At 45.8% G+C, this 24,691-nt stretch overlaps 1 protein-coding gene across 9 annotated transcripts in view; it reads right to left on the bottom strand.

Moving 5' to 3' along the window:
• Nucleotides 1-3,301: 3,301 nt before the first annotated feature.
• Nucleotides 3,302-24,691, bottom strand: part of LOC143837693 (mitochondrial peptide methionine sulfoxide reductase-like) — a 73,990-nt gene continuing 52,600 nt past the window's right edge. For 8 of the 9 annotated variants that reach the window (XM_077337795.1, XM_077337791.1, XM_077337789.1 and 5 more), the window contains 2 exons: nt 21,166-21,272; nt 3,302-5,847 (listed from right to left, as the gene is read on the bottom strand). In XM_077337795.1, the coding sequence (XP_077193910.1) occupies nt 5,677-5,847; nt 21,166-21,272 (278 nt within the window). In that variant the 3' untranslated portion in view covers nt 3,302-5,676. Of the gene's footprint in view, nt 5,848-16,465; nt 16,572-21,165; nt 21,273-24,691 lie in introns of all 9 variants that reach the window. The other variant, XM_077337788.1, reaches the window with a different exon arrangement.

Below are 24,691 nucleotides of genomic sequence, written 5' to 3'. Positions count from 1 at the left end.
GCATTAGCCATGCTGGATCTGGCCAATGGCCCATCTACTCCAGCACCCTGCTTTCAACAGCGGCCAGAAAGATACTGCCAAAAGGCCCACAGGGCCAGGCAGAACTTGTGGACAACAGCATTTTGACAATCAGAGCTATTTCTCTCTGAACCCGGAGGTCTCATTTGGCAGCCAGGTTGAAGAGTCAGACTAAGATCTGGGAGACCCGGGTTCAAATCCCCACGCTGCTATCTGAAGCATTTTAGGTTATCCTGAGCCAGCCAGTCCCTATGCTACAGGGTTGCTGAAAGGATAACACAGAGGAGAACAATATATGCTGCTTTGAATACCCACTGAGGATAAGGGCAGGGTACAAGTGAAGCAAATAATCCCTCCAGTTAATATCTGGCATGTTTTCTGTCCATCACTAGTAAACCTATTCCTGCAGTAATGCTATTTTGCAATTTAATTGCAAAGCTTCTGGCCTGTAGACTCCTTTCGTCTGCACCAGGATCAGATATTTGTCATGGCAGTGCATGTCAAGTGCCAGAAGACTCTCTTGTTTATGGCCTGGCCTTCTTATCATCACCATTTCACTGATACTTCAGGTGCTGCCTGAACAGGACAAGATTTTTATTCCTCAAACTCTGCACAGAAAGGTCTGCCCCTAATGGGAGATTTTTCTAGTTCATTCCATCAAGGGCTTGCTTAATGTAGCAGCACCCCCAGCAGGCAGTGTGAGGAAGCACAACACTAAGGTACAAAACAGAATCACATTTCTGAGATGGTCCAAGATTTGGGTAGCGCAGTGGGTAAAAACACTTGGCTGAGCTCTGGAGATTGCCAACTCCTGGCTGCCAGCTGGTTCTTTTGATAGGGTCTATTGATTTCTTTTCAGAAATTCAAAACTTTGTTCTCTGGCCTCATGGTTATATGCATAACATGAGATGGAGTTTGTATCAGGTCTAGAGAAATGACGCTCCATCTATGCCTCTCAGGCAGGGGTAGTCAAACTGCGGCCCTCCAGATGTCCATGGACTACAATTCCCAGGAGCCCCTGCCAGCATTCGCTGGCAGGGGCTCCTGGGAATTGTAGTCCATGGACATCTGGAGGGCCGCAGTTTGACTACCCCTGCTCTCAGGTCTAGACTTGAGGGATCCATGTGTATTACTCATGCTTCCACCTGTCCACATGTCAAGCACGGGATGGAGGGGTCATTCGGACCAGAAACAGAACAGCACACTGGGCCCTGCCTCCTTCTCTGTGTTCTAGTGCTCTGAGCATTCTTCTTTCACCTCGGCTCATGGCCACCTCAGCAGTCAGATGTGAAAGAAAATGCTTTCAAGAGCAATACACCGTGAAGTCAGGTGGGAGGCGCACACTTTTTTCTCTTTAAAGAGAGCTTCAGGCATGAAGCAGCAGGCATCTAAAAAACACATCAAATCCCCCACCACCCACTCCTCAGTCATTTCCCCTGGCCTTGAACAGATTGATGAGGTCCAGTATAGGAAAGAGTGCATCGTTTTCAGACTGATGTTGGCAGCTGCCTTCTTATTCCCAGCCTAAGGATGCTTTGACCAACCTCTGCATTTTCCCCACTCCTTTATAGTAAGATCATTTGTCCTTTTGCTCGTAAGGAAGCCCCACAAGTAGGGCTGTGTGCAGGGGGGGAAATGCCATTTAAATTTTGTATTCAGGTTTTCTACTGGGCATGCTTTTCATGATGTCAGAGTGTTTTCATTCTATCAATGATTTCCTGGTGGAATTTTCAGGTTCACACATCATCCCTTTAAATTTTAAAATATAAAGGGCCTTGGCTAGATTGCTTCTGTGTCCTTAAACTCAAAAAAAATCCCAAACTTGCATTTCTCCCAGAATTCTAGGAGCAATTCTGTTTGGACATACCTGAACCAAAAAGGCTAATCTGGGGAACATTTTCAGCTGAAGGTATATTTGTATGCACCAAAACCTCACTCTAATGGACAAGTGCCTAGGACTGCAGCTCAGTTCCCATGCACTTTTTACTTGGATCAAAGGCAGAGGATAGTGAGAATCTTCTGAGCAGTAGTCACCCTCTAGGTCAAGGGTCAGCAGTTGGGATATGCCATTCAATTTGGATCCATCTAGTTCATGCCACACTTGGGAGCAACTACAGGTATTGGGCAGGCCAAGACTCCCCCACCCCCAGCTGACCTTCTCCTCCTCCAAATTCCCAATTAAACTCCTGCAAGGAAGTAAAAGGAATCCCTGCTGATTTTCTCAGCTCCACCCATGTCAGTCTTCTGGCCCCAGCCCCTGCTGGGTATAGTGTTTATGAGTGGTGGCCTCTAATCTGGAGAACCAGGTTTCATTCTCCACTCCTCTTCCACATGCGGCCAGTTGGGTGATATCAAAGTTCTATCAGAGCTCTCTAAGCCGCACCTTCCCAACAACGTGTCTGCTGTGAGAGGGAGGTGATTGTAAGCCACTTTGAGATACATGAGGCATGTTGGGTGACTTTGGCCAAGTCAGTTCTCTCAGAGCTCTCTCAGCCTCATCTACCTCACAGGGTAAGGTAAAACTTTATTGCACAAGGCCATAGGACATTAACTCACAGGCTGTATGTTGTGGGGAGAGGAAGGATAGGCGATTGTAAGCCACTTTTTGAGACACATGAGATACATGATACATGAGGTTACACAGAATCATAGAATAATAGACTTGGGCATCCTGGGTCATCTAGTCCAACCCCCTGCACTATGCAGGACACTCACAGCCCTATCACTCATCCACTGTAACCTGCCACCCCCTTGAACCTTGACAGAATCAGCCTGTCAGATAGCTATCCAGCCTCTGTTTAAAAATCTCCAAAGATGGGAAATTTTATGTTGTTTCTGTCACAGTTTTTCAGAGCTCTCTCAGCTTCACTTACCTCACAGGAGGTCTGTTGTGGGAAGAGGAAGGATAAGTGATTGGAACTCCTTCAAGCAGTAAAAACAGGGTACAGACAACAGCTCTTCTTCTTTTTTGTTCCCTTGGTTCAGAAACAATTGCAGGGGAGAGTGCCCCCTTTCCATCTTCTCCCATCCAGACAGGCGTCCATGCTAGAACAGAGGAGCAGGTCGGAAGTAAAGCAGGCTCTGTGCTAGGGGGTTGGACCTGGTCACCGTGAAGAACACGAAGGGGAGGGACACCTGTCATTCTACTGTGCTTCGGGGGCTGTCAGTGGGACGGTTCTGTGGCTACTACCAGACACGCTTCACTGACTCCTACCCCATCTTGATCTCAACTGCCACCATTTTGAAGTTCTTTTTTCCACAGCCCTTTGAGTACACAACAAGGGACCTCAAAGCAGCCATTTTATTGCAAAGGAATGTCAAGAACAGATAGAAAGGGAAATTGCAGAAATGCAAGTTATTACAACACACCCTGGACTGAACAAGAACATAGGTTTTTTTTATCTCACTATGTATACTAGCCTCATTCAATTCTTAGACCAATTATACATGGCAGCAGCCATGCCGGGCTGTCGCTGTACTGTTGCGGTGGGGGTGGGATGCCCCACTGTTCCCTGTGTACACACAGAGGAGGGGCTCCTCTGGCATATGCGGCCTGCTCCACTGTAACGGTTGCATGCGCACAACACAGGGCCAGAAGCGCTGGGTACACTTTGTAGCGGCAGCAGGAGCCGGGGGGGAGTGGGGGGCAGGGAACCCTGCCCATGCTATGGCAGGGGAGTGGCAGGCCACTCTCCCACCAAGGTGGGGGTGGGGAAACACCCCGTCCAACTCCGTGGAGCTGGCAGGGGCGTGTGGTGTCCCTGTGGGGATTATGCACAGGGCTGGCCTGCCCCAGGCCCCGATGGCACCCGCAACATCTCAGGGAACGCGGAAGACTCCATGTTCCCTTACCGCAGGGCATCCAAGGGCCCAAGTCAGATCAGGCCTCAGCGGCACCGGGATGGCAGCAACATTGGGCATAATCAGGGATAAGCCCTGAAACTGTGTTGCCACCAGCCCAGGCATTTCACCCGTGCATAATCGGCCCTATATCCACATTCCTTACAATCCCCTCTTCTTTTTAGTTTATTTGGGACAATGTGACTGTAATCTGATGTAGGTAGCATGTAATGTAATTCAGAATCTAACTCTCTGGTCTCGGGACAAGACAACTTGCCAGCACAGCTTGTCACTTGCAGGGATACTTCCATGCTTGGGTGGAGACGGATGGGGCCAGCAACCAGTCTGTTTTAATCATTTCTTTTCAGAACTGGGAAAGAGTCTTCCATTAATTACTAACATGGACAGTTTCATTTTTTTTGTAAACTACAACTGAACTGGGCATATGGGATAATATGGCATAATTTGGATACTATGACACAGTTTATTAATTTGTCACCTTTTTTCTATATATTTGTAGTCTCATGATCCTTGTTCCATTTTGTCTGCGGAAGAGTGCTTACACTCGAAAGCTCACATCCTGAATAAATATTCGTTGGTCTTAAAGGTGCTACTGGACTCTGATTTTTGTTGTGCTTCTTCAGACCAACACGGCTAACTGTGATGTAAAACTCTTGTCATTTTCATTACCAACTGTCTCTCCTTAATCATTAATCTTTCCCTTATTCTAAAAAGGGTCTCCTGACCTGGTTGCAGAGGTATCCATTTAATCATTCCCAGCCCAGTTCTTTCCTAACCAATAGACTCCTGTATTGCAATTTCAAGTTTTGGAAAGTAATATTCATTTTAGACATAAGCATTAAAGAGTGAAAACACATAATTAAAACCTGTGTAAGAGGCTCAGTGGTAGAGCATCTGCTTTGATTGCACAAGGTCCCAGGTTCAATCCCTGGCATCCCCAGTTAAAAGGGCGAGGCAGTAGGTGATAGGTAAGATTTCTGACTCTAGACCCTGGAGTGTTGCTGCCGGTCTGAGGAGACAGTACAGATGTCAATGGACTATTGGTCTGAATTAGTATAAGGCAATTTCATGAATGTTCAAGGTGAATGTTCAGTGGGGAAATGGGCACCTGCCCAGGAACAACTAGCCTGATGTGCCATGGATATTCCAGAAGATACAGTGGGTAGGGAAAAGAAGATTCTAGAATCACAGAGCTGAAAGGAATCTCTAGGGTCATCTAGTCCAACCCCCTGCACAATGCAAGAAACTCACCACTACCTGTCCACCCACAATGTCCTCAATTCCATGCCTAAATGATTCCCCCCCCCCAACACCAGAATGCCTGGCATGTCTGGCCTGTAGGGAATTCACTTTCCGACCCCAAAGTGGCTAAGCCACTGAAGTGGAAACCCTCCAGGAAGTCACAGAGTAACCTGACATATTTTATGTGATGGGAGGGGAGAGCAATTGGACTACACGCCATCCCAAACACACCAAAGGCATGGAATCTCCCCTAGATTCATCTTCCTGTAAGTCAGAACTGAATCAGAGATGGAGCTGTGGCTGTACCAGATATACAAATTCTGTGGAATTCCACATGACCAGTGGTTGTGGATGGAAAGATCTCACATGTCTACCCATACCAAAGGTACTGGAAGGTCTTCCAGTGGGCTTCCCACTCCTGAGAAGTCATAAAGAAGGAAACAAAGGCTAGGAATGTCCAATTACAGTTGAATTAAAAGACGATGCTTGGCTGATTCAGTTTCCATGGCGACCACATCCAGGTTCCGATCACCATGGCTCCCAGGAAGGCTCCCCTTAGGGCTTGTCTCCACTAGTAATGGGATAAGCAATGCCAGTGCCTTGCAAGCCACAATAGCCATCGGGGATTTTGTGTAGGTACTGCTGGTGGTAATCTTCGGCAAAATAGAATGGGCCAGCCTGCTGGATCTCGGTGGTGATGGGTCCCAAGAGCTCCCTAGTCAGCACCTGCCACATGATGACAGAACAAAGAGAGAGTGGGTCAGATAGGTAGGCGGGATGGATGAATGGAAGAGCCAATAGCATAGTCTTAAGCAGAGTTATACCCGTCTCAGTTTTCCATCACAGCTTTAGAGAAACCAAACTGGATGGAATAACAATATCAAATAATTGTTTGTTTCTGTATGAGGCAGCTGAACTCTTAAAAACTCTCTTTCTCAAACTGGCAAAGAGTTGGAAAGAAATTATAGAAATTGCATTTTGTTTTGAAATGTAGTCTAGCTAAAAGAAGGGGTGACATCCATGCCTTTTATTTGTAATCTTGTTGATATATGGTGGTATATTTTTATGATTCTTGTTTTCTTAACCAGCTCAAGAATACATAGATTGATTTTAAATAAAGTTCTTTAAAGACAACACTGAGGTTTCTACCAAGACCTGGAATATATATAGACGACTGACCTTTCTTCCATAAGAACTAAGTGATCAATGGTGAAATTAATCATTCTTCACACAAATGATTTAGTGCTTAACACATTGATTCAAAGCAGTCAAAGAGACTTTTGGCTTCCGTGTACCTGTTTTAAATAATATGCCGCCTCCCTCTCCCCCCCACACACAAATGGGATGATCCTCTGTAATGCAGTTGCTGAGTCCATGTATATCTGTCATATTGGATTTCATGTTCCCTGTGAACTGCCCTGAACCACAAGGGAGGCCGGTATAAAAATGTCAGAAGATCTGTTCCACAGTGTATTTCTGGTAAGGCCTTGGAAGAGGAGGTCTTGGGGGAGAGGGGGAGGCCACCCACAGAGTTCTTCCACTCCAACCCCCTAATCTAGTGCCCATTGTATTCCTGAATGCAACAGGCTTGGTCCCTAGCAAATAAATAATAGTGGTTAGTAGGCATGGGCAATTGGATCCAGCCAAAACGTTCCAGAATCTGCCTTGATTCGGGCACGAATCAGTAGATTCATCATTTCCCAATAAATGTAAATGGCCAAATCAACCTTGGTTGAATCTCCTAATTGTGATTAGGTGCAATTTGGCAATTCAAACAAATGGCCATTTAAACTTTAAAGGGGACGTGAAGGGAGGGGAAAGTCCCCCTTTTTGTCTTTCCCAGGTTCTTGGGTGGGGGGTAGGGGTTTGAGGTAGAGGCACCAAGCTTGGAGTATAGCTGCAGGAGCCTCTCCTCAAAAGAATCCCCAAGTTGGAAAAGATTGGACCAAGGGATCCAATTCTAGGGGCACCGAAAGAGGGTTCCTCCACCTATTCTGCATTATTTCCTATGATGAGAAAAAAACACCCAGAACTTTTTCCCATTGCAGATATTATGCCCATTCCAGAACCAGATCATTACATTAGTCAAAAAGAGCAAGTTTGAAATTTTGGGCTTTGTCATTTACTTGGGACAACACCCCCACCCGCCCGCCCGCCCGCCCGCACGCACGCACGCCCGCACGCCCGCACGCACACACACCGTTTTCAGGCTTTTAAAAGCCCGTCATCTTTCCCAAACTAACCAAACAGGCAGCCTGGGGGAGGAGGAGTAGTCTAATCCCAACTATACAAGGAGCAAGGGCAGCAGTGCCCAAAGTGACCACATGAGGGCTACCAAGATTCCTATTCAGCACTGTGTGTTCTTGTTAATTCAGCTTCCTTTCCCTGAAGGATGTCAAGGAAATGAAAGGCAATCCTCTGGATTCCCAGATGGAAGGAAGTTAATAAAATGATGCACAGTATTGAAAAAATGGAGAGAGAGAGAGAGAGAGAGAGAGAGAGAGAGAGAGAGAGAGAGAACACTTCTCCATCTCTCAAAACAGTTGGTCTTGGGGGAGTAATTGGTGAAGTTGACAGGAAATCAAGGACATACTTCTTCATGTGACATCATTAATCTGTGGAACTCACTGTCACATGATATAGTGATGGCCACTATTTGGTTTTCAAAGTGAATTTAAAAAGTTCATGGAGACAGCAGGTCGATATTTATTTCCTTATTGGGCCATTCCTTCTCCTGGGCAGGTTTTAATGCAGTTGTAAGCCATATTGAAGACTCTGCAATGGGTGGGCTATGAATGGTTAAACTAAACTATTGTTTTTAAAATGATTAAGAATAAGCTACCCCTGAGAACCCTTGAAAGATGGAGTGTACATATGCTTCTGCCCAGATTACTGTTTCCATTAATAATATTTCATTCATTTAGATATTTACATGTGCTGCTTTTATCTTCAGTGAGGAACCAAAGCAGATTACAACATTGATCTCCCCTCCTCTATTCTATTGTCACAAGAACCACCCAGTGAGGCAGGTCAAGCTGAGAAACTGGCCCAAGACCCTCCAGGCAGCTTCCATGGCCGAGTAGGGATTTGAACCTGGATCTCACCGACTCTAGTCTGGCATGCTAACTACTACATCATGCTGGGACTCTTGAGTGATCAGAAACAGTCCTAAGGCATACCCCCAATAGCTGACTATATATTACTATAGAAGTTGCTGCCAGTTCTTTTCATTTGCTTGCATTACCTTAATCAGTGACGTAATAGGCACACTGCATTGCAGAAATAGTTCCAGTGAACGGTAACCATGATCCACTATCACTTGTAGCCTTTACCAAGGGAAGTGAAGGTAGGAAAAGGAATCTGGTGATTGACTTAAAGGAAGGTGGGTTTTATATCTGAGAATGTGTGGGGAGGGGAGAGAAATGCACCCAGCTTTTCAGGCCTCTCCTTAAATGCTGCCCACTTCAAAGGAACTGCCAGCTCTAGAGGTTTTCCAGCCAACAAAACTGGATTGTGCATGCAAGGGGGGGGGGGGGGAGAAGGCATGTGGCTCTCTAGGGCTCAGAACAATGAGGCTTATCAGCAGCAGAGTTAATTCACATGCAGCATGGATAGTGTGTGCAAGAGAGCCGATAAGACAACACAGTTAATTAACTGGAACCCAGCTGGGCCTGGCGTTGGCAGAAGAATCACAGCCACAAAAGAGCAGTGAAAGTGTTTGTGTGTGTGTGTGTGTGTGTGTGTATGTGCCTGCAATAATGTATACAGCCCTGTCTGTGTAACCATGAATGCATGTATATCTTGCATACATGTAAGAAAGAGCCAACAAATGAAACCAGGAACTAGGACCTGGATATACGTGGGGTTAAACCACACTTCTAGTTTTACGTGAGTTGAATGGAACATCTGACTTATTCATAAGTGTGTATGGATAGAAAACATGCGTACACTGTACCCAGAAGCCCTGCTTCACATGTACGGTGAATGCACTATATATAGATGTCGTTCTGTTTGTAAGAAACAGCCAATGTGCATCACTTTGTGATTAAAATCAGGGACCAGTCCTTGGATAAATATGGGGTTTGTGTTCAGCTGTACATGTGATGGATGTAACATGAGAAATACTCTATGCAAACATATATATTAAGAAAAACCCTAAGTATACACAGGACCCCTGTTCACATGTTACAGTGAATGCCTGTACATGCCTGCATCTATTTATAATTAGCAACCAACCTGCATTCATTTTACAAATGAAACTGGACCGGGATAAATGTGTGATTTCAATCACACATATAGCAGTACAAGCACTAAAGGTCACATGAGAATTACTCAACACACATATAAAGAAAAATCAAAAACTTGTGAACTTGGCTCCTGTACCACACCTCCAAAAGGGGGGGGTGTTTTTTTCAACCTCTCCCCACCAGCAGGAAAACTGAAAATGCACTGCAATAAGCTGCAACCTGATAGGGATGCCAATCTCCAAGTGGAGCCTGGGGACGCCCTGAAATTACAGCTCAACTCCAGGCACCATAGATCAGTTCCCCTGGAGAAAATAGCTGTTTAGAAGGTGGACTCTAAGGGGGCGATATAACCCACTGAAGCCCCTCGCCCCCAAACCCCGCCCTCTGCAAGCTCCACCCAAAGTCTCCAGGTTCGTCCCAACCCAGAGCTGCCAGCCTTACCAACCATGCTGCCAGATGCAACATAGTCAACATTACTCAAGTAGAAAGGGAAGCCCTCTTTGGCTCATCTCCTCACCGTCCTCACTGCAGCGAAGTGGTTCTCTGCACACAGAAAAAAGCAAGGAGGGGCCACCCTTCAGGAGGAGAATCCGAGCTTTGCCTGCAGAGAGCGTCAGGCCTGGTATCGCGTGTTTAGGAAGGATCTCTGCCAGCTGGGCTGAGAAAGAGCTCTGTCTTTCTGAGGGCCCTGCAATGCTGGAAACTCTACGGCTGGATTTTTTGACCCTAAAAACAGCCACTGAGAGGTCCAATATGGATCAGCAGCTCAGCACTGGAGGAAGAGGAATTTAACTTTTCCTTCCTCTGGCATTCTTTCACCAATCAAGGCAGTTCCTTCAAAATTTCCCTAGGTAGAGGTTGCCAGGGGACAAAGAGGCAGATAAAGGTAGAGTGGCTGTTGGGTGGGATGGAAAGAAGGAAACGGGAGAAAGGGAGAAGACATGGGGGCTTTTAGGGGTGGGAAAACAAGATGCCCCTCACAAGTCCTTGAAAGTTTCCACTTGTATATTCAAGTCTCAAGGTGGCCTCACCTGTAGATACTTAAATCCAGAGACCAGGCCAGACCAGAAAGATTGTGTAATGGGCCTCTGTGTTACCAGATCTTCCCCCTCCCATCCTACAAATAACAGGGGCCAAGGCTATGAAAGATTTTGTGCATGATAGAACTGACTCTGGTAACAGACAGGCAGCCAAGGAAGCCTTGGCAGGATGGAAATAATGTCTGTGCTCCCTCTAGTTCCAGTTGATTAACTGAGCCATTGGATTCTGGACCAGCCAGAGCTTCCAAGGTGATTTTGAGGGGAGACGAGAGTGCAACGCCTTACAGTAGTCTAGTCTTGAAGTTACAGTGGCATGGATCCAGGTGCAATGTCTCGGCTCACTTACCAAGCAGGAAGTGATGTCAAGGACCCCAACCTGAGACCCTGCAGAGCTGCTGCCAGTCAGAGAAAGCAGTGCTGACACTGGCAGACCAATGCTATGCTGCAGTGTAGAACACGGAGCAGGCGATGGGAGGGGAAAGATCTGGCAACACAGAGAGCGGCTTTCGTGACCTCTTAATCTGTGAACCCACAGACAAATATTCTCCAAATACCCAGTTTACAGTGAGGAAGAAATGCTCACTCCTGATATCACAGGAAGTCACTTTGGGGTGGCCTGAACACAAAGCAAACCCTAGCCCAGCGCTGTTTTGGCTCTTATTCCGGATCTATCTGGAAGAAGCAACTGCTACTGAGCCATTGAGACTGGATCCCAAGTGGTTCTGGCCTGCAAGGACACTAAGCTCCCCGGGGAATTATTCATCAATGCTGAGACATTTCTGCCGCTGCCTGAGGGCCAGGGACAAGCTAAGCTCTTGGGGCTCTCTCCAGGGAGCACGGAGCAAGTGCCTAATATTAAGGAATGGAATATATAAATAACAGATTGCTGCTAGAGGCAGCATGCTGTCCCTCCTGCCCTCTGGGATGAAGGAGATTGAATATTTTCTCCCTGGAGAGAATATCTTTGCATGTCTAATGGGCCATCGGAAGCAGGCCTGCCAGCCAGGAGCTGTGGGACATGTCATCTGAGTTCCCAGGACAGAGCTGGATTCTGATCTCGGATGTGCTGCGGCAGAGACAACTCCACAAAGACAACAAGAAGAGCTATTTCTGAGGCCTGCGAAGGGAACAGACCTCCTTATTGCCATGCCAACTGAATGAAGACCTTCCATGCTTAGAACCTTTGACAAAGCTGCAGCTCTTTTCAGTGGGAAACATAGCAAGGAAGGGCAGCAGAGGCAGGTGAACAGACTGGGAAAGGGATTCCCCAGAGAACCCCTCAGGGTAGAGCATGTGCGGGAGATTTAATTCCTTGTTGAGGACACCTGGGACACATGACCTCTCTAGGATAGGCCATTGATGCCACTCTGCTTCCAGACCCTTTAACCCACCAAGCAGCCCAGTGTACCACAAGCACGTGACAGAAGAGACATTAAAGTAACCTGACAAAAAGACGAGACAACCTCTGACCCGGCTCACATGAAGAAGAGATCAGAGCCACGGAAGCTCACCTTGCTTTCTTGCTACTGCGTGCAGCATGCAAAGAGAAACAGGTGTGGCACCCATGCTCTCCACACCTGGGCAGTGATGTCAGGGGAGAAATGGCAACTTTATTGAAGCTTGCAATTCAGAAGGTGGGGCTCCCCCAATTCACCTGAGGGTCCCAGCCCAGAGTGATTTGATATGGCACCATTTCCCTGGATAGCCCAGGCAAGCCCAATCTCATCCAAGCTCGGAAGCTAAGCAGGGTCAATCTTGGCTGGTATTTGGATGGGAGACTTCCAAAGATCTGTTTATTTTTATTTATTATATTTATAGACTGCCAGTCTCAGCCCGGCCGACTCGTGGCAATTTACATAAAACATAAGACAGGATATGACCTCCAAGGAACATGAGGGGTCATGACACAGAGACAGGAAATGGTAAACCACCTCTGAAAGTCACTTTCTTGGCTGCCAGACAATCCTAGGTCCATTCCGCACAAGTTTAATGTAGCAGAAGGGTTGCAAATTGTAATCGCTACTAATATGCAGTTTTGCACGACGTCGTACACAATCTGCCACACTCCTGAAACAATCTGCAACAGTTTCGAAAAAGTTCTGTGCGTTACCATTGTTGCGGTTTCAGCAAAGTCCCTCCCCCTGGCTCCCTTCTCTGAACTTCCGTTGAAGCGATGGCCATTTTTTTTCTCGGAGCGAGCGGAGAGCAACCCAGCGAGGCTTCTCTGGCTGCAGTCCCTCCACAGGGCTGCTTTAAAGCTCACCTCAAGTCACCAAGCACAACACAGCCCTGTTTGCAAGTTCCCTTTATTTTCGCCCAAAAATTGGGCCCGTGCACAGGGGGGGGATTTTTTTTTTCACTCGGGGGAGCGTGGCAACGATGAAATGGCAGCTCACACACCAGCTGCCAGGTAGATGGGTCTATACGTTAGGAGGAAGCAAGGAATCAAGGAATCAAGGCATATTCGTTGCAACGTGTGTTTTTCTTTTTTTTTTTAAACTGTTCTTAAAAGGAAAGGGGCTTTTCCAGAGCATGGTAACAACCGCCCATTGGCTGCTCGTTTGATTGATGGCCAGGGGCGGGACAAAGCACAGAAAAAATCACTTCCTTTCTAGCGATTTTTGCCGAGACCGGAAACCTGTGGGAAACGATTGAAACACAACTGGATTCCACTACAAAGGCAGGTATGCGTTACGCCGAATTTTACTATTTTAAATTCCATTTTTTCTTTCTGCAAGCAATTTGCCACATTGATCCCTGTGTGGAATGGGCCCTGGGATCTCCCAGCTATACTCCACACAAGCCATAAAGAAAATAAATGAAATCCCTGGTTCTGCTCTGTTATTTTCCATTGTTTCAGTCACTCTGTTCTCCATCTTCCTACATTTCACTTGCAAAATTTTAAAAATTAATTCTAGTACTAGCATAAGCACAGTTTTGCACCTTCCCCATCTGCTTATTCCTTTCTCATCAACCAGCTTGGTGTAGTGGCTAGGAGCAGTGGCTTCTAATCTGACTAATCTCCTCCTCCACATGCAATCATCTGGGTGACCTTGGGTGTGTCACAGCACTGAGAAAGCTGTTCTGACTAAGCAGTAATATCAGGGCTCTCTCAGCCTCACCCACCTCACAGGGTGTCTGTTGTGGGGAGAGGAAAGGGAAGGCAATTGTAAGACATTTTGAGACTCCTTCTGATAGATAAAATCCGCATATAAGAACCAACTCTTCTTTTTCTTCTTCTCCTTCCACTATACTGATGCACCCAATCAATCCCTGAGAAAATAGCATTAAATGTTACAAACAGATGAGCACCCCAGGACATATCCAGAGTCCTGTTTTCCATAGGCATCATCAGTTCGCAGGAGTACTTGCATGCCCCACTAAGGTACAAACAACCATGCAACTTGGGAGTCCTGGGAACTGTGCTGCTGCAAACATCTTTTCTTCCTGTTTCTAATAGGAGTATGCAATTCAGTTTAGTTGAACCAGACACCCATCCACCCACCCCGGGAGCATTGCAATCATTGATTCAGGAGCTGAATCATTAAATCCTGAATCAATTTGTCTTTCAGGTGATTTGGGTTTCCTGAATCAATGCTTCCCCTTTCCAAGGATTATGTAGATCTGGTCATTCTACCAAAACCCGAAATGAGCTGAATGTGTGTGTGCACATCCCTAGTTCCTGGTCATACAATGGAGCTATCAACGTGGATAAGGGCTGAGAATAGCTGGGAACTGCATCCAAGTTGTGCCCTTCATTCAAATGTGAAACACAGGAAGCTTTACTAAAACTCTCTTCCTATGGACTCCTGGTAGAGAAAAGTGGCATATAAGAACCAACTCTTTTTCTTCTTGACACATTAGACCAAGAGTGGTCAAACGGTTGGGTCTCCTGATGTTCATGGACTACAAATACCATGATCTATCTCATGGTAATTGTAACCCATGGACATCTGGAGAACCAGTCTGGTCACCCCTGCAAGCCATACAATGCCCCTGAGGTGTTGTGAGGCAGAAGTTGGTGTCACAGGATGTGAACTGGTTTGAATCATTCCTCAAAGGGTTGAGACCAGCTATTATCAGGTTTGGAGATATCTTGCAGAGGTCTTCAAAGTGTAATCTTGTCCTCCATGTTATCCAACCTCTATGGAAAGTCTTGAGGATAACGAATTTGTAACTTTCACATTTGCTGTCATCAATATGCAGATGACACTGAGTTTTACAACTCTGTATCAAAATCTCAGGTGATGTAGTTGAGGTCCTGAGCTGCTTGCCTGACTGCTGTGGTCTAATGGCTGAAGGCAAATAAATCGAAATGGAATCCAGGCAAGATGGAAGCGGTGCTGGTTAAGAAACTAGACATCTTGAAGGATTATGAGTGCAGAATGGGAGTGACACGCATGGGAGTGACACACAATGGGGCTCAGTTCTGCACATGTTGGGTAACAGAGTTTCAATGTGCTTTTGTTGCTGTGCAAAACAAGAAAATCTGCCTCTGAAGAGCATTGAAAGTGCATTATCCAAAGTGTGTGGAATGAGTTATAATGGATCCCATATAATGGAAAAGCAAGTTAATGCAGCTGCACAAAAAGAAAAATGCTTTCTTCCAACTCAATCTAGCCCCCCAAATGGCCCCCTACCTTGATTCAGCCAATCTAGTGACCAAAATCCATACCATGGTAACATCGAGACTGGGCTACTGTAATGCATTCTATATAAATCCCCCAAAGTCAGTTCAGAGACTCCAGGGTGTTCAAATTGCTACAGCTAGATTATTACTGGGGGCTGGCAGAACATGCATTTCACTCCCATTCTGCACTCATTCCATTGGCTGCTCATCCATTAAAAGGTAAAGGTAAAGGTATCCCCTGTGCAAGCACCAGGTCATGTCTGACCCTTGGGGTGACGCCCTCTAGCGTTTTCATGGCAGACTCAATACGGGGTGGTTTGCCAGTGCCTTCCCCAGTCATTACCGTTTCCCCAATCATTACCCCAGTCATCCATTACTGGGCTCAATTCAAGGTATTAACTATCGCAAATAAAACCCTTCCTGGTCTTGGCCCTCGTGTCTGCAGAATGCCTCTCCCATAAAGCTCCGCCAACTTTGCTCATCACAGCAGGACCTTCTGCAGGTACCATTCTGTGGATGGGCAAAATCGATAAATGCCCATATTCGTGTATTTGTTGTTGTGTCGCCCAGCGTATGGAGTAGACTCCCTGACAAGGATAGAAAGGTACTCACTCTCCTGGCTTTCCACAAACCGTGCAAAATAGAATTACTCAAGAGAGCTTTCTGTCATTAAATGGTCAGAAAATACATTGGAAAAAGAGACAGGGACTATGGCCTACAACATTGTATTGTTAACTACCACTGTACGCTCCTGACTAGGTAGTTTCTACTCCACTTTATGTATCATATTTGCAGCTCATGCTTTGTTCAGCTCAGATATTTGTTTGTTTTAAGATTCCTGTAGTCCAAGCCCTATTGCATTGCTTGCGAGCTCTCTCATCCTGCCGGCAGTACTTTATTTGCACTATGTAATCCAGCAAAGACAAAGGCAGACTATAAATAACCAAATAACATCAACAACGTAATAGTAATAATAATAGAAACATTTTGGAAGCTGACAATATCAAACATACCTTGATAAGAAAAATACAGCCAAGAATTGTTACCAAAAAGATATTTCAAGCAAAATTAAATAGAGGCAACACGATAAATTAGGCAATTAACAGTCCCAGTTCTATGATACACAGCTGGCATTATAGAGTGGAAACAAGCAGAATTAGAAGCAATAGATTGCAAAACTCACAAGGTAATGACAATGAATCACTAACTACACCCTTAGAAGTGACGTTGATCATCTTTACTTATCAAGAAAATTAGCTGGAATAGGTCTCCTGAAAGTTAAGCGAACAGTTGAAGAAGAAAAACGAGCACTGAATGACTACGCCAAAAAAAGCAAAGAGAAACCTCTAGTTAAAGTATACAAGGCAAACTTATTTAAGGTTAAAGAAACCAAAGAAGATTACAAAAAGAATCAAATCAAAACTCACTTTGACAACTGGAAGAAAAAGCTCTTGCAATTGGCAATATTTGAAAGAAGACAAAGAGAGTACAGTTGATAATGAAAACACCTAGAAGTGGCTCCAAAATGTATATCTGAAGAAAGAAACAGAAGGACACACCAGATAAAATCATGGAGAATGAGGGAACAAATATTCTTTGAAATTTCTGATTACAAACAGATAAACTCTTGGAGCATGGAGCATCAAAATTGTACAAAAATTGTCATTGCAATCCCAGGAGACAGCAGAACAGAAAAGAAAGAACAGGAGAAGTTCAACAAATACCAAGACCTAAAAATAGAGAGCCTCTGGGAGAAGAAGGTTACCATCATACCAATTCTCACTGGAGCCCTTGGAGCAGTAAGCAGAAGTCTCAAGAAAAACCTGGACATTCTGGGCATTGAGCAAATAACACCAGTTCAGCTCCAGAAAACCGTGTTGCTTGGAACAGCAAGAATTTTGTGAAGATATCTGCATTCTCAAGAATTTGGATAGATCTCAAATTGTAGCACACAATCTACAAGTCAAATATCTGACTGTGACAATTTATAATAACTATAACTGGAATTTCCAATAAGCATTCTGATCAGGAGTGCATCTTAACCCCACACATACACCACCACCATTATTTCTCCTCAGTGTGTGCAAAACCCACAGATATTAGTGAAGCTTTAGGGGGAACTACCATGGATGTGTGGCTTCCCCAGTCTGGTAATCCTTGGAAAACCATGCCCATGTAGCCACCTGGGGTGTGTGTGGGTGTTTGTAATTTTGAAGTGCCTATGGGTCAAACTTCCATAATACAGGGATCTCTGGAAAAGTATTTCCAATTAGCAAGTCAGATTCTCTACTACAATAATAGTGTTTCTTTAGTTTAATGTTAAATAGAATGTCACACCTGACAATCATTACCATTTGTTCTGAAGGGTGATACTAGTTTTACATGCACCATTGTTAGGCCTTCATGCCAAAAGGGGGCGCCAAAACTCACTCCACCTCCATAACACAGGTTGTGTGTTTCAATAGAGCCATGATAGCAGCAACCAATGGGTAGCCATGATGCTGTTCTGACAAATATCATACAACTGAGGTGGGTGGGGGCTTGCCACTTCAAATCCTTTCACATGTGCCCCAATGAAGTCTGTTTCTTTTCATCTTTGGGGCTGGATGGGTGAGAATAAACACATCTCTCCCCATTCCTACCACTGCTTCCCACCAAAAAGCTTCCAGGGGATAAGAAGAAGAGCTGTATTTTTTTACCTGCTCTATACTACCCAAAGGAGTCTCAAAATGGCTTGCAACTGCCTACCCTTGCTCTCCCCAAAACAGAAACCCTGTAAGGTAGGTGAAGCTGAGAGAGCTCTGAGAGAACGGTGACTGACTCAAGGTCACCCAGCTGGCTGCATGTGGAGAGGTGGGAAATCAACCCTGGATCTCTGGATTAGTGGCCGTCACCCTTAGCTGAGCCACGAAGCTGGCTTGTAGTTTAGCCTAAGAGAACCTTGCAGTGCTTCCATCTGGGAAGAACCATGCTGCATGCACTTGATCTCACCTCTCAAGCAGTCTGCAAACATGGAGTTGTTTTCAGCAGCAAAGAGCTGCCATTCATGCCGCTCGCCTACCCCCACCCCCAGCATCTCGTGCTCCCTCCCCCTCAGCCACAGGCGGATGTCTGTCCAGCACGTGCCAGTTTTAACCTGGGTTGCCCCTAATTGTCCCTATGATGGCAGCTGGGGGGGGGAGGCAGACCGCTTATGGCAATGAATCATCTTGAAAGGGGTGGGAAGTAGCTGCACCTGTCTCTGCCAGTGAGTGACCTTTGCTCCCTAGTTGCCAACTGCTTTGATGGCAAGTTGCCAAGGAAACCAAGCCCCCTCCCCTCCCCACACTCATATCCCCATTTTCTATTTGAGAATACATGTATGGCCTTGAAGGAATAATTATCTTCGCTTTGCCTGCCTTTGTTATGGGGGAAGGCTTAGGGGACACGTTCTGTTCGCCAGAGAGGAACAAGATGGTGCCTCCTTAAATTGCATGCGTGTTAGTGAGACAAGCCCGTTAGTATTTCAAGGAAGGCAACAAGATCAGAATTTGGCATCTCAAATGAGGGCTGCATCTGTGCCTTGGGATGAGGTTTGCCTCCCCTAATTAATTCCACAGTTAATTAAATTATATTTCTGGAGTGCCTTTCAAAGTGTGTTTCAAACGCAGCTCACAAGACCAAATGAAAACGATAAAATCATAAAGGCAGACATCATACGGGTGGTGGTTCTGATGACCCATCAGTGAGATGTGTCTATTAAAAGGGGGGGGGGAATCTGGCAGAGTACCCCAGATAAATCAGGCAGATTTCTAAAATGATGCATATAAAACCCTACAGGTGCAGTTTTTACAGAGGCATACCCATTTGTGTGATGTGATGTGACATAAAATTCATGAATACCAATGGTTGTTTTCAAGAGCAGCTAGCACCCATGGGTGGGGGTGTTTTCCTCAAAGCCGCAGGACAGAGGGAGATATTTCAATCCTTTTCATAGAACTATTTGTATCATCTTGACTGCCCCCCTTGAAGGTTCTATTTCTCCAGGCATCCAAGTATCCATAGACCAGTAATCTCCAATGCAGTACCTCCCACTATGTTTCCTGACGTCCACCGGTCCCTTCTCCCAAAGCAAAAAGTCAGTTCTGGCCTTCATCCAGCGGAGTGGAGCAGGAGGCACTTCAGAAGAGTCCAGGAAGACTCTTTGTGTCTACAAGGAACTCCATTCAGAAATAACTGCTCGCATCATAGGAGGATACTTGACAGATCCAACATTTTATGACAGCACTATATTTTCTCAGATTAAAAATATTAGGGAGAAGTGAGCCAGCTTACTATAGTGGCTAAGAGCAACAGCCTCAAATCTAGAGAACCGGGTATGACCCTCCACTCCTCCACATGCAGTCAGCAGGGTGACCTTGGGCCAGTCACAATTCTCAGAGCTCTCTCAGCCTCTCCTGCTTCACAGGGTGTCTGTTGTGGGGAGAGGAAGGGAAAGGTGTTTATAAACCACTTCAACACTCCTTTGGAGTAAAAAGCAGGGCATGAAAAAACAGCTCTCCTCATTCTACAGTGTAATTTTTTTTAACCCTGCCCTACCACCAAATTACTGAAATTAACATCCATTATGCACACCCCACCTGCTTAGCCTTTATACTATTCTTGGGAGGCCAGTTAGAGAGGCTGTCAGGCTGAAAGTCACCCAGAAATCTTTGTGGATGAGTGAGGATTTCAACCCAAACCTGCTGCCTCTAACTCAGGCTTTTTCAACCAGGGTTTCATGAAACTCAGGGGAAGGGTTTCGCAAATGGGTGGGAGTTAATTAATTTTTAACATATTTTTAAAATTTGTTAAATGTTTATTGGTATATGATCATATATGTCATGTCGACTTGCCCTCCCACTCCTAAAACGGCCACTGACGGGCCTGGAGGGGGTGTGGAAAGGGAGGGGCCTTGGGGGGGCGCATACACAGCTATGCTTCCCAACCATATTTGCACCATCACACCACTTCTGGGGTTTCTCAAAGCCTGAAGAATGTTTCAGGAGTTTCTCAGTGGTAAAACTGTTGAGAAAGGCTGCTCTAACAACTTACAACCATACTGTAATATGTAGTTTAGGCCAGGGGTAGTCAACCTGTGGTCCTCCAGATGTCAATGGACTACAATTCCCCTGAGCCCCTGCCAGAGTTTGCTGGCAGGGGCTCATGGGAATTGTAGTCCATGAACATCTGGAGGACCACAGGCTGACTAGTACTGGTTTAGGCCTCAAGGTGTCCATTCAGACTTCACGGGATCTGTCCTGAGCAGAATATTGCTACTTGGCTACTTTTAAAGAAACTCATACAATTTCACATTAGAAAAACCTCCATTTGGACTCCAGAGATACTGAAATATTTTCTGAATATATTATTCAGATTTGCATGATGGCACTTAAGGTGGCATCATCTTCTGTATTTTAACTATTTTGCATAATAGATGCAGCTTCTGCTACCTATGAGGAGCGGCAAGTCAGAGCACTGGGAGCCTCCCATAGGGCACTGATCTTCAGAAAGATCATCAGGCATTACTACACACTTTCTTACATTCCTATGAGATAGCAACCTCTTTATTTTTAAAAAATGAAAGCTGACTTACATGAGCCACTGCAGTCCTGAGCATTTTTTCTTTTGCTTCTGTTTAACTGAAGGCCGCACTTAATTATTTATTTACTTACTGTTACATTTATTTGCCACCCTCTCTCCAGAGTGGATTCAGTGTTACTCTTCACCGGTAAAAAACAATCCAGAGACTTGAGGGGTTAGCCATGGAGAATGCACCATGAAGGGTGACAGTGAAGAACCAGCTGCATGCTCACTCACTCTCACTCTCTCTTCCAGAGAGCCAGTTTTGTCAAATGGGCAAGAGTGGTGGCCTCTAATCTGGAGAAGTGGGTTGATTCCCTGCTCCTCCACATGCAGCCAGCTGGGTGACTTTGGGCCAGTCACAGTTCTCTCAGAGCTCTCTCAGCCCCATCTACCTCACAGGGTGTCTGTTGTGGGGAGAAGGAAGGGGATTGTAAGACCTTTGAGATTCCTTTGAGCAGTGAAAAACAGGGTACAAAAACCAGCTCTCCTTCTTCTCCTGCCCCCTCTTCCCTCCCTACTATACCTGTTCATATTCTGCTTTGGACCTCAGGGCAGATTCCAGTTGCTCAGTTCCAAAGGAATAGATGGCGGAACGGTATTGTGTGCCAACATCCTGGTGCTGCCTCATGCCTGAATAGAGGAAGAATCATAACATTAGTGAATGCAAGAAACTGAACATCACACTTGCAGATCCAGTCTTGACCCTTTGCTCTGCTGTGGAAGATCACTGGGTGACCTCTATCTGCCTAGCCTCCACAACAGGGTCATTGCCGTACCCGTCAAATGGAGGAGCAGAACATGATGTAAGGCACTTTGGGGCCCTGTTGGGGAGTAAAGCAGGGTATAAATATCTAATCTAAATCAATAATTGAAAAACAGAAACAGTGCGGTGTAGTGGTTGAAGAGCAGTGACCTCTAATCTGGAGAATTGGGTTTGATTCCCCACACCCTCCACATGCAGCCAGCTATGTGACCTTGGACTTGTCACACTTCTCTCAGAGCTGCTCTTGCAAAGCAGTTCTCTTAGAGCTCTCTCAGCCCCACCTACCTCACAAGCTGTCTGTTGTGAGGAGAGGAAGGGAATGGTGTTTGTAGGCCACTTTGGGACTCCTTTGGGTAGTGAAAAGTGGGGTAAAAACCAACCTTCCCCCCGCACATATCTGCTGCAAAAGGTAGTTTTGGCTCCTGACTTAAATAGTTTGAAATGCAGAATGGGCAAATTCTTGTCAGGGTGGTCCATCAAGGGTTATTAACCAGAATAGCAAAACAGAACTTCCATGGGCAGATGCAGTTACCAAGGTCCCACAAAAGGAGGTGGCCGTTTTTGGCCCCATGCCCTACCAAGTGGGTCTTCCAGAGCTTTCAGCTGGCCACTCCGGGAAACACGATGCCAAGAGAAGAATTCCATCTTGAAGCTCAAAGCAGCAGTCGGAAACTGTATGGATTTGTCTGCCCCTTAAACTATAATCCAGGCACTTTTATGTCAGTGATGGCCCATTTACAGCAGAACAGCATTACATTTGTACAGCATTACATTTGTACAGCAGCATCTTGATTGGCTTTCAGATGTCATGTAAACCTGGAAGCAAGCGTCCCTGAATTCCATGGAATTCATGGCACGCAGGCTTGAACTGTGCATCATGATCCCTCTGCCTTTGGGGAATGATTGCGTTTTCCCCTTTTAATTGCTACCATTGCTCTTTTTTAAAACAACCACCACAACAACAACACTGTTCTTGTGAGAGCATGGTGTCAACACCAGGTAACTGTGGAGAGGCCTGAGTTTGTAGCTTTATAATTCCCCAGAACTCAATGAAGAATCTCTCTCTCTCTCTCTCTCTCTCTCTCTCTATTCCAGGGCAGTTAAGGACAGGACTGACAACAATGGTTTGGCAAGAACCATAATTCCTTGATCAGAAAGCTGAACTCAGAACAGCCCACAACAAGCCCTGGCTGGATCTGTGTATCCATGAACCCCCTATAAACACTTTCTCATCCTGTTCCTCCTCCCAGTCACAAACAATTGCTGTGCCTCTCGTGGGACCGGCTGTTAATCACCCTGGCATGACAAATCTAAGCTACACAACTTATCACCCCAGCTGTCTGTGTAGCGTGAATTCATAACAGGGTCTATGTTTGGAATGAAAAGAGTGGAGCCATGCCTGAGACTAGAAAAGGTACTGAAATGGGGGAAGGCAAAAAATAAGGTGGAAAAGAAAGCAAAGAAGGTGAAGGAGGATGAGGCGAAGAAGAAGGAAGGAAGGAAGGAGAAGAGCTGGGGCACGGGTTGTACCCCATATTTCACTACCCAAAAGAGTCTCTAACTGGCTTACAAATACCTTTCCCTTCCTCTCTCCATAACAGACACCCTGTGAGTTAGGAAGGGCTGAGAGAGCTCTGAGAGAACTCTAACTAGCCCAGTTGTCTACACATGGAGAAGTGGGAAATCAAATGCAGTTTTCAGATCAGATTCAGTTACTCTTCAGATCAGATTCAGCCACCACACCAAGCTGGCTCTCAAAGAGGCCAAACATTACTAGGAACATGGGAAAGACTTTATAGCATTTTCAGGGGAAAGGCTCTGCAGTTTGCTGGGAAAGCCAGCATAGTTTAGATGAAGGTCTAGAAGAGCCAGGTTCAAATCCCCAATTCTGCCATGAATTCACTGGATGTCCTCAAGCAAGTTGCACACAGCCTAGACTATCTCACAGGGTTGTTATGAAGGCAAAAGGAAGAAGGGACAACCATGTACAGCATCCAGAGCTCCCTGAAGAAAGGGAAGGATAAAAATGTACACAAGAAAGCACAATGGGTTAGATTCTATCTGGATTCTATTCAGAGAAGCATAGGTCTTCTCCCCCATGCAGCCCCAAATGCCTCAGGAAATGCTACTCCTTGAGTATGGGGACCCCCACACACAGGAGCAACATGAGGGTGAATTACCCCCTTTGCATGGGCAAAACTTTTTGACAAGTTCTGACCCAATACTTTTGCTTACAGAAGGTTCCAGGCTCAGCCCTCAGTACTTCCAATTAATAGGCAGAAGGGCAGCAGAAACATCCCATGGCAACTCTCCAGTCAACCAGACAATGTGAGCTGACTTCAAACAAGGATGGCAAACACTTTCGAGGGGCAGCCTGGAAGCAACAAGCTAAATGAGTACATGGGCCCTGGGCCCTGGAAAGAGCAAAGCGTTAAGCATACTTTGTCCTTGTTATGGCTGCTTCCTTGGAAAGGACAAAACCTCCCAAAACTGTGGGGATGTTAGGGGCTTAGGCTGGCAACCTGCCCACAAGGAGCCCTTCCTTCCTGCCAGGGTGTCACCGCATAGAGCTCTCCGATGTAGATATCACCCTGTGCTGTGAGACTTCAATAAGGGCCTGTAAAATGGCGCTCTTCTGCCAGGCCTAGAGTTGAGGCCAATGTAAACACTTAGTGACACAGGAATGGCCCCCCTCTCCCCTTCACCCCCCCATCTGAACCTGGGAAACACAACTAAACCAGGATTACACTGATCCCAGCTTTCCTGGAGGTAACGGCGGAACATTCTTTTAAACAGGAATCTAGTTTTAAAGGTTTTGGATTTTTTTCTGTACGGGTTTTAAATGTTGGTAGCTGCCCCAAGACTGTCATCAGAGAGAAGTGGCCTACAAACCTAATAAATTTAAATAAATTAAAATTAAACTAAAAATAAGATTAAACTAAATAAAATTAAACTAAAAACCAAGGCACAAGGGGGGGGGGTCTTTATCTGCAAGCTCCAAAAGAAGAAGAAGAAGAAGAAGAAGAAGAAGAAGAAGAAGAAGAAGAAGAAGAAGAAGAAGAAGAAGAAGAAGAAGAAGAAGAAGAGTTGGTTCTTATATGCTGCTTTTCTCTACCTGAAGGAGGCTCAAAGCGGCTTACAGTCGCCTTCCCATTCCTCTCCCCACAACAGACACCCTGTGGGGTGGGTGAGGCTGGGAGAGCGCTGATATCACTGCCCGGTCAGAACAGCTTTATCAGTGCTGTGGCGAGCCCAAGGTCACCCAGCTGGCTGCAAGTCGGGGAGT

This window comes from Paroedura picta, chromosome 5 (assembly GCF_049243985.1).
Source record: "Paroedura picta isolate Pp20150507F chromosome 5, Ppicta_v3.0, whole genome shotgun sequence".
Taxonomy (NCBI): Eukaryota; Metazoa; Chordata; class Lepidosauria; order Squamata; family Gekkonidae; genus Paroedura; species Paroedura picta.
Note: the sequence above shows the minus strand (reverse complement) of the source record. Positions and strands in the feature narration are given on the sequence as shown.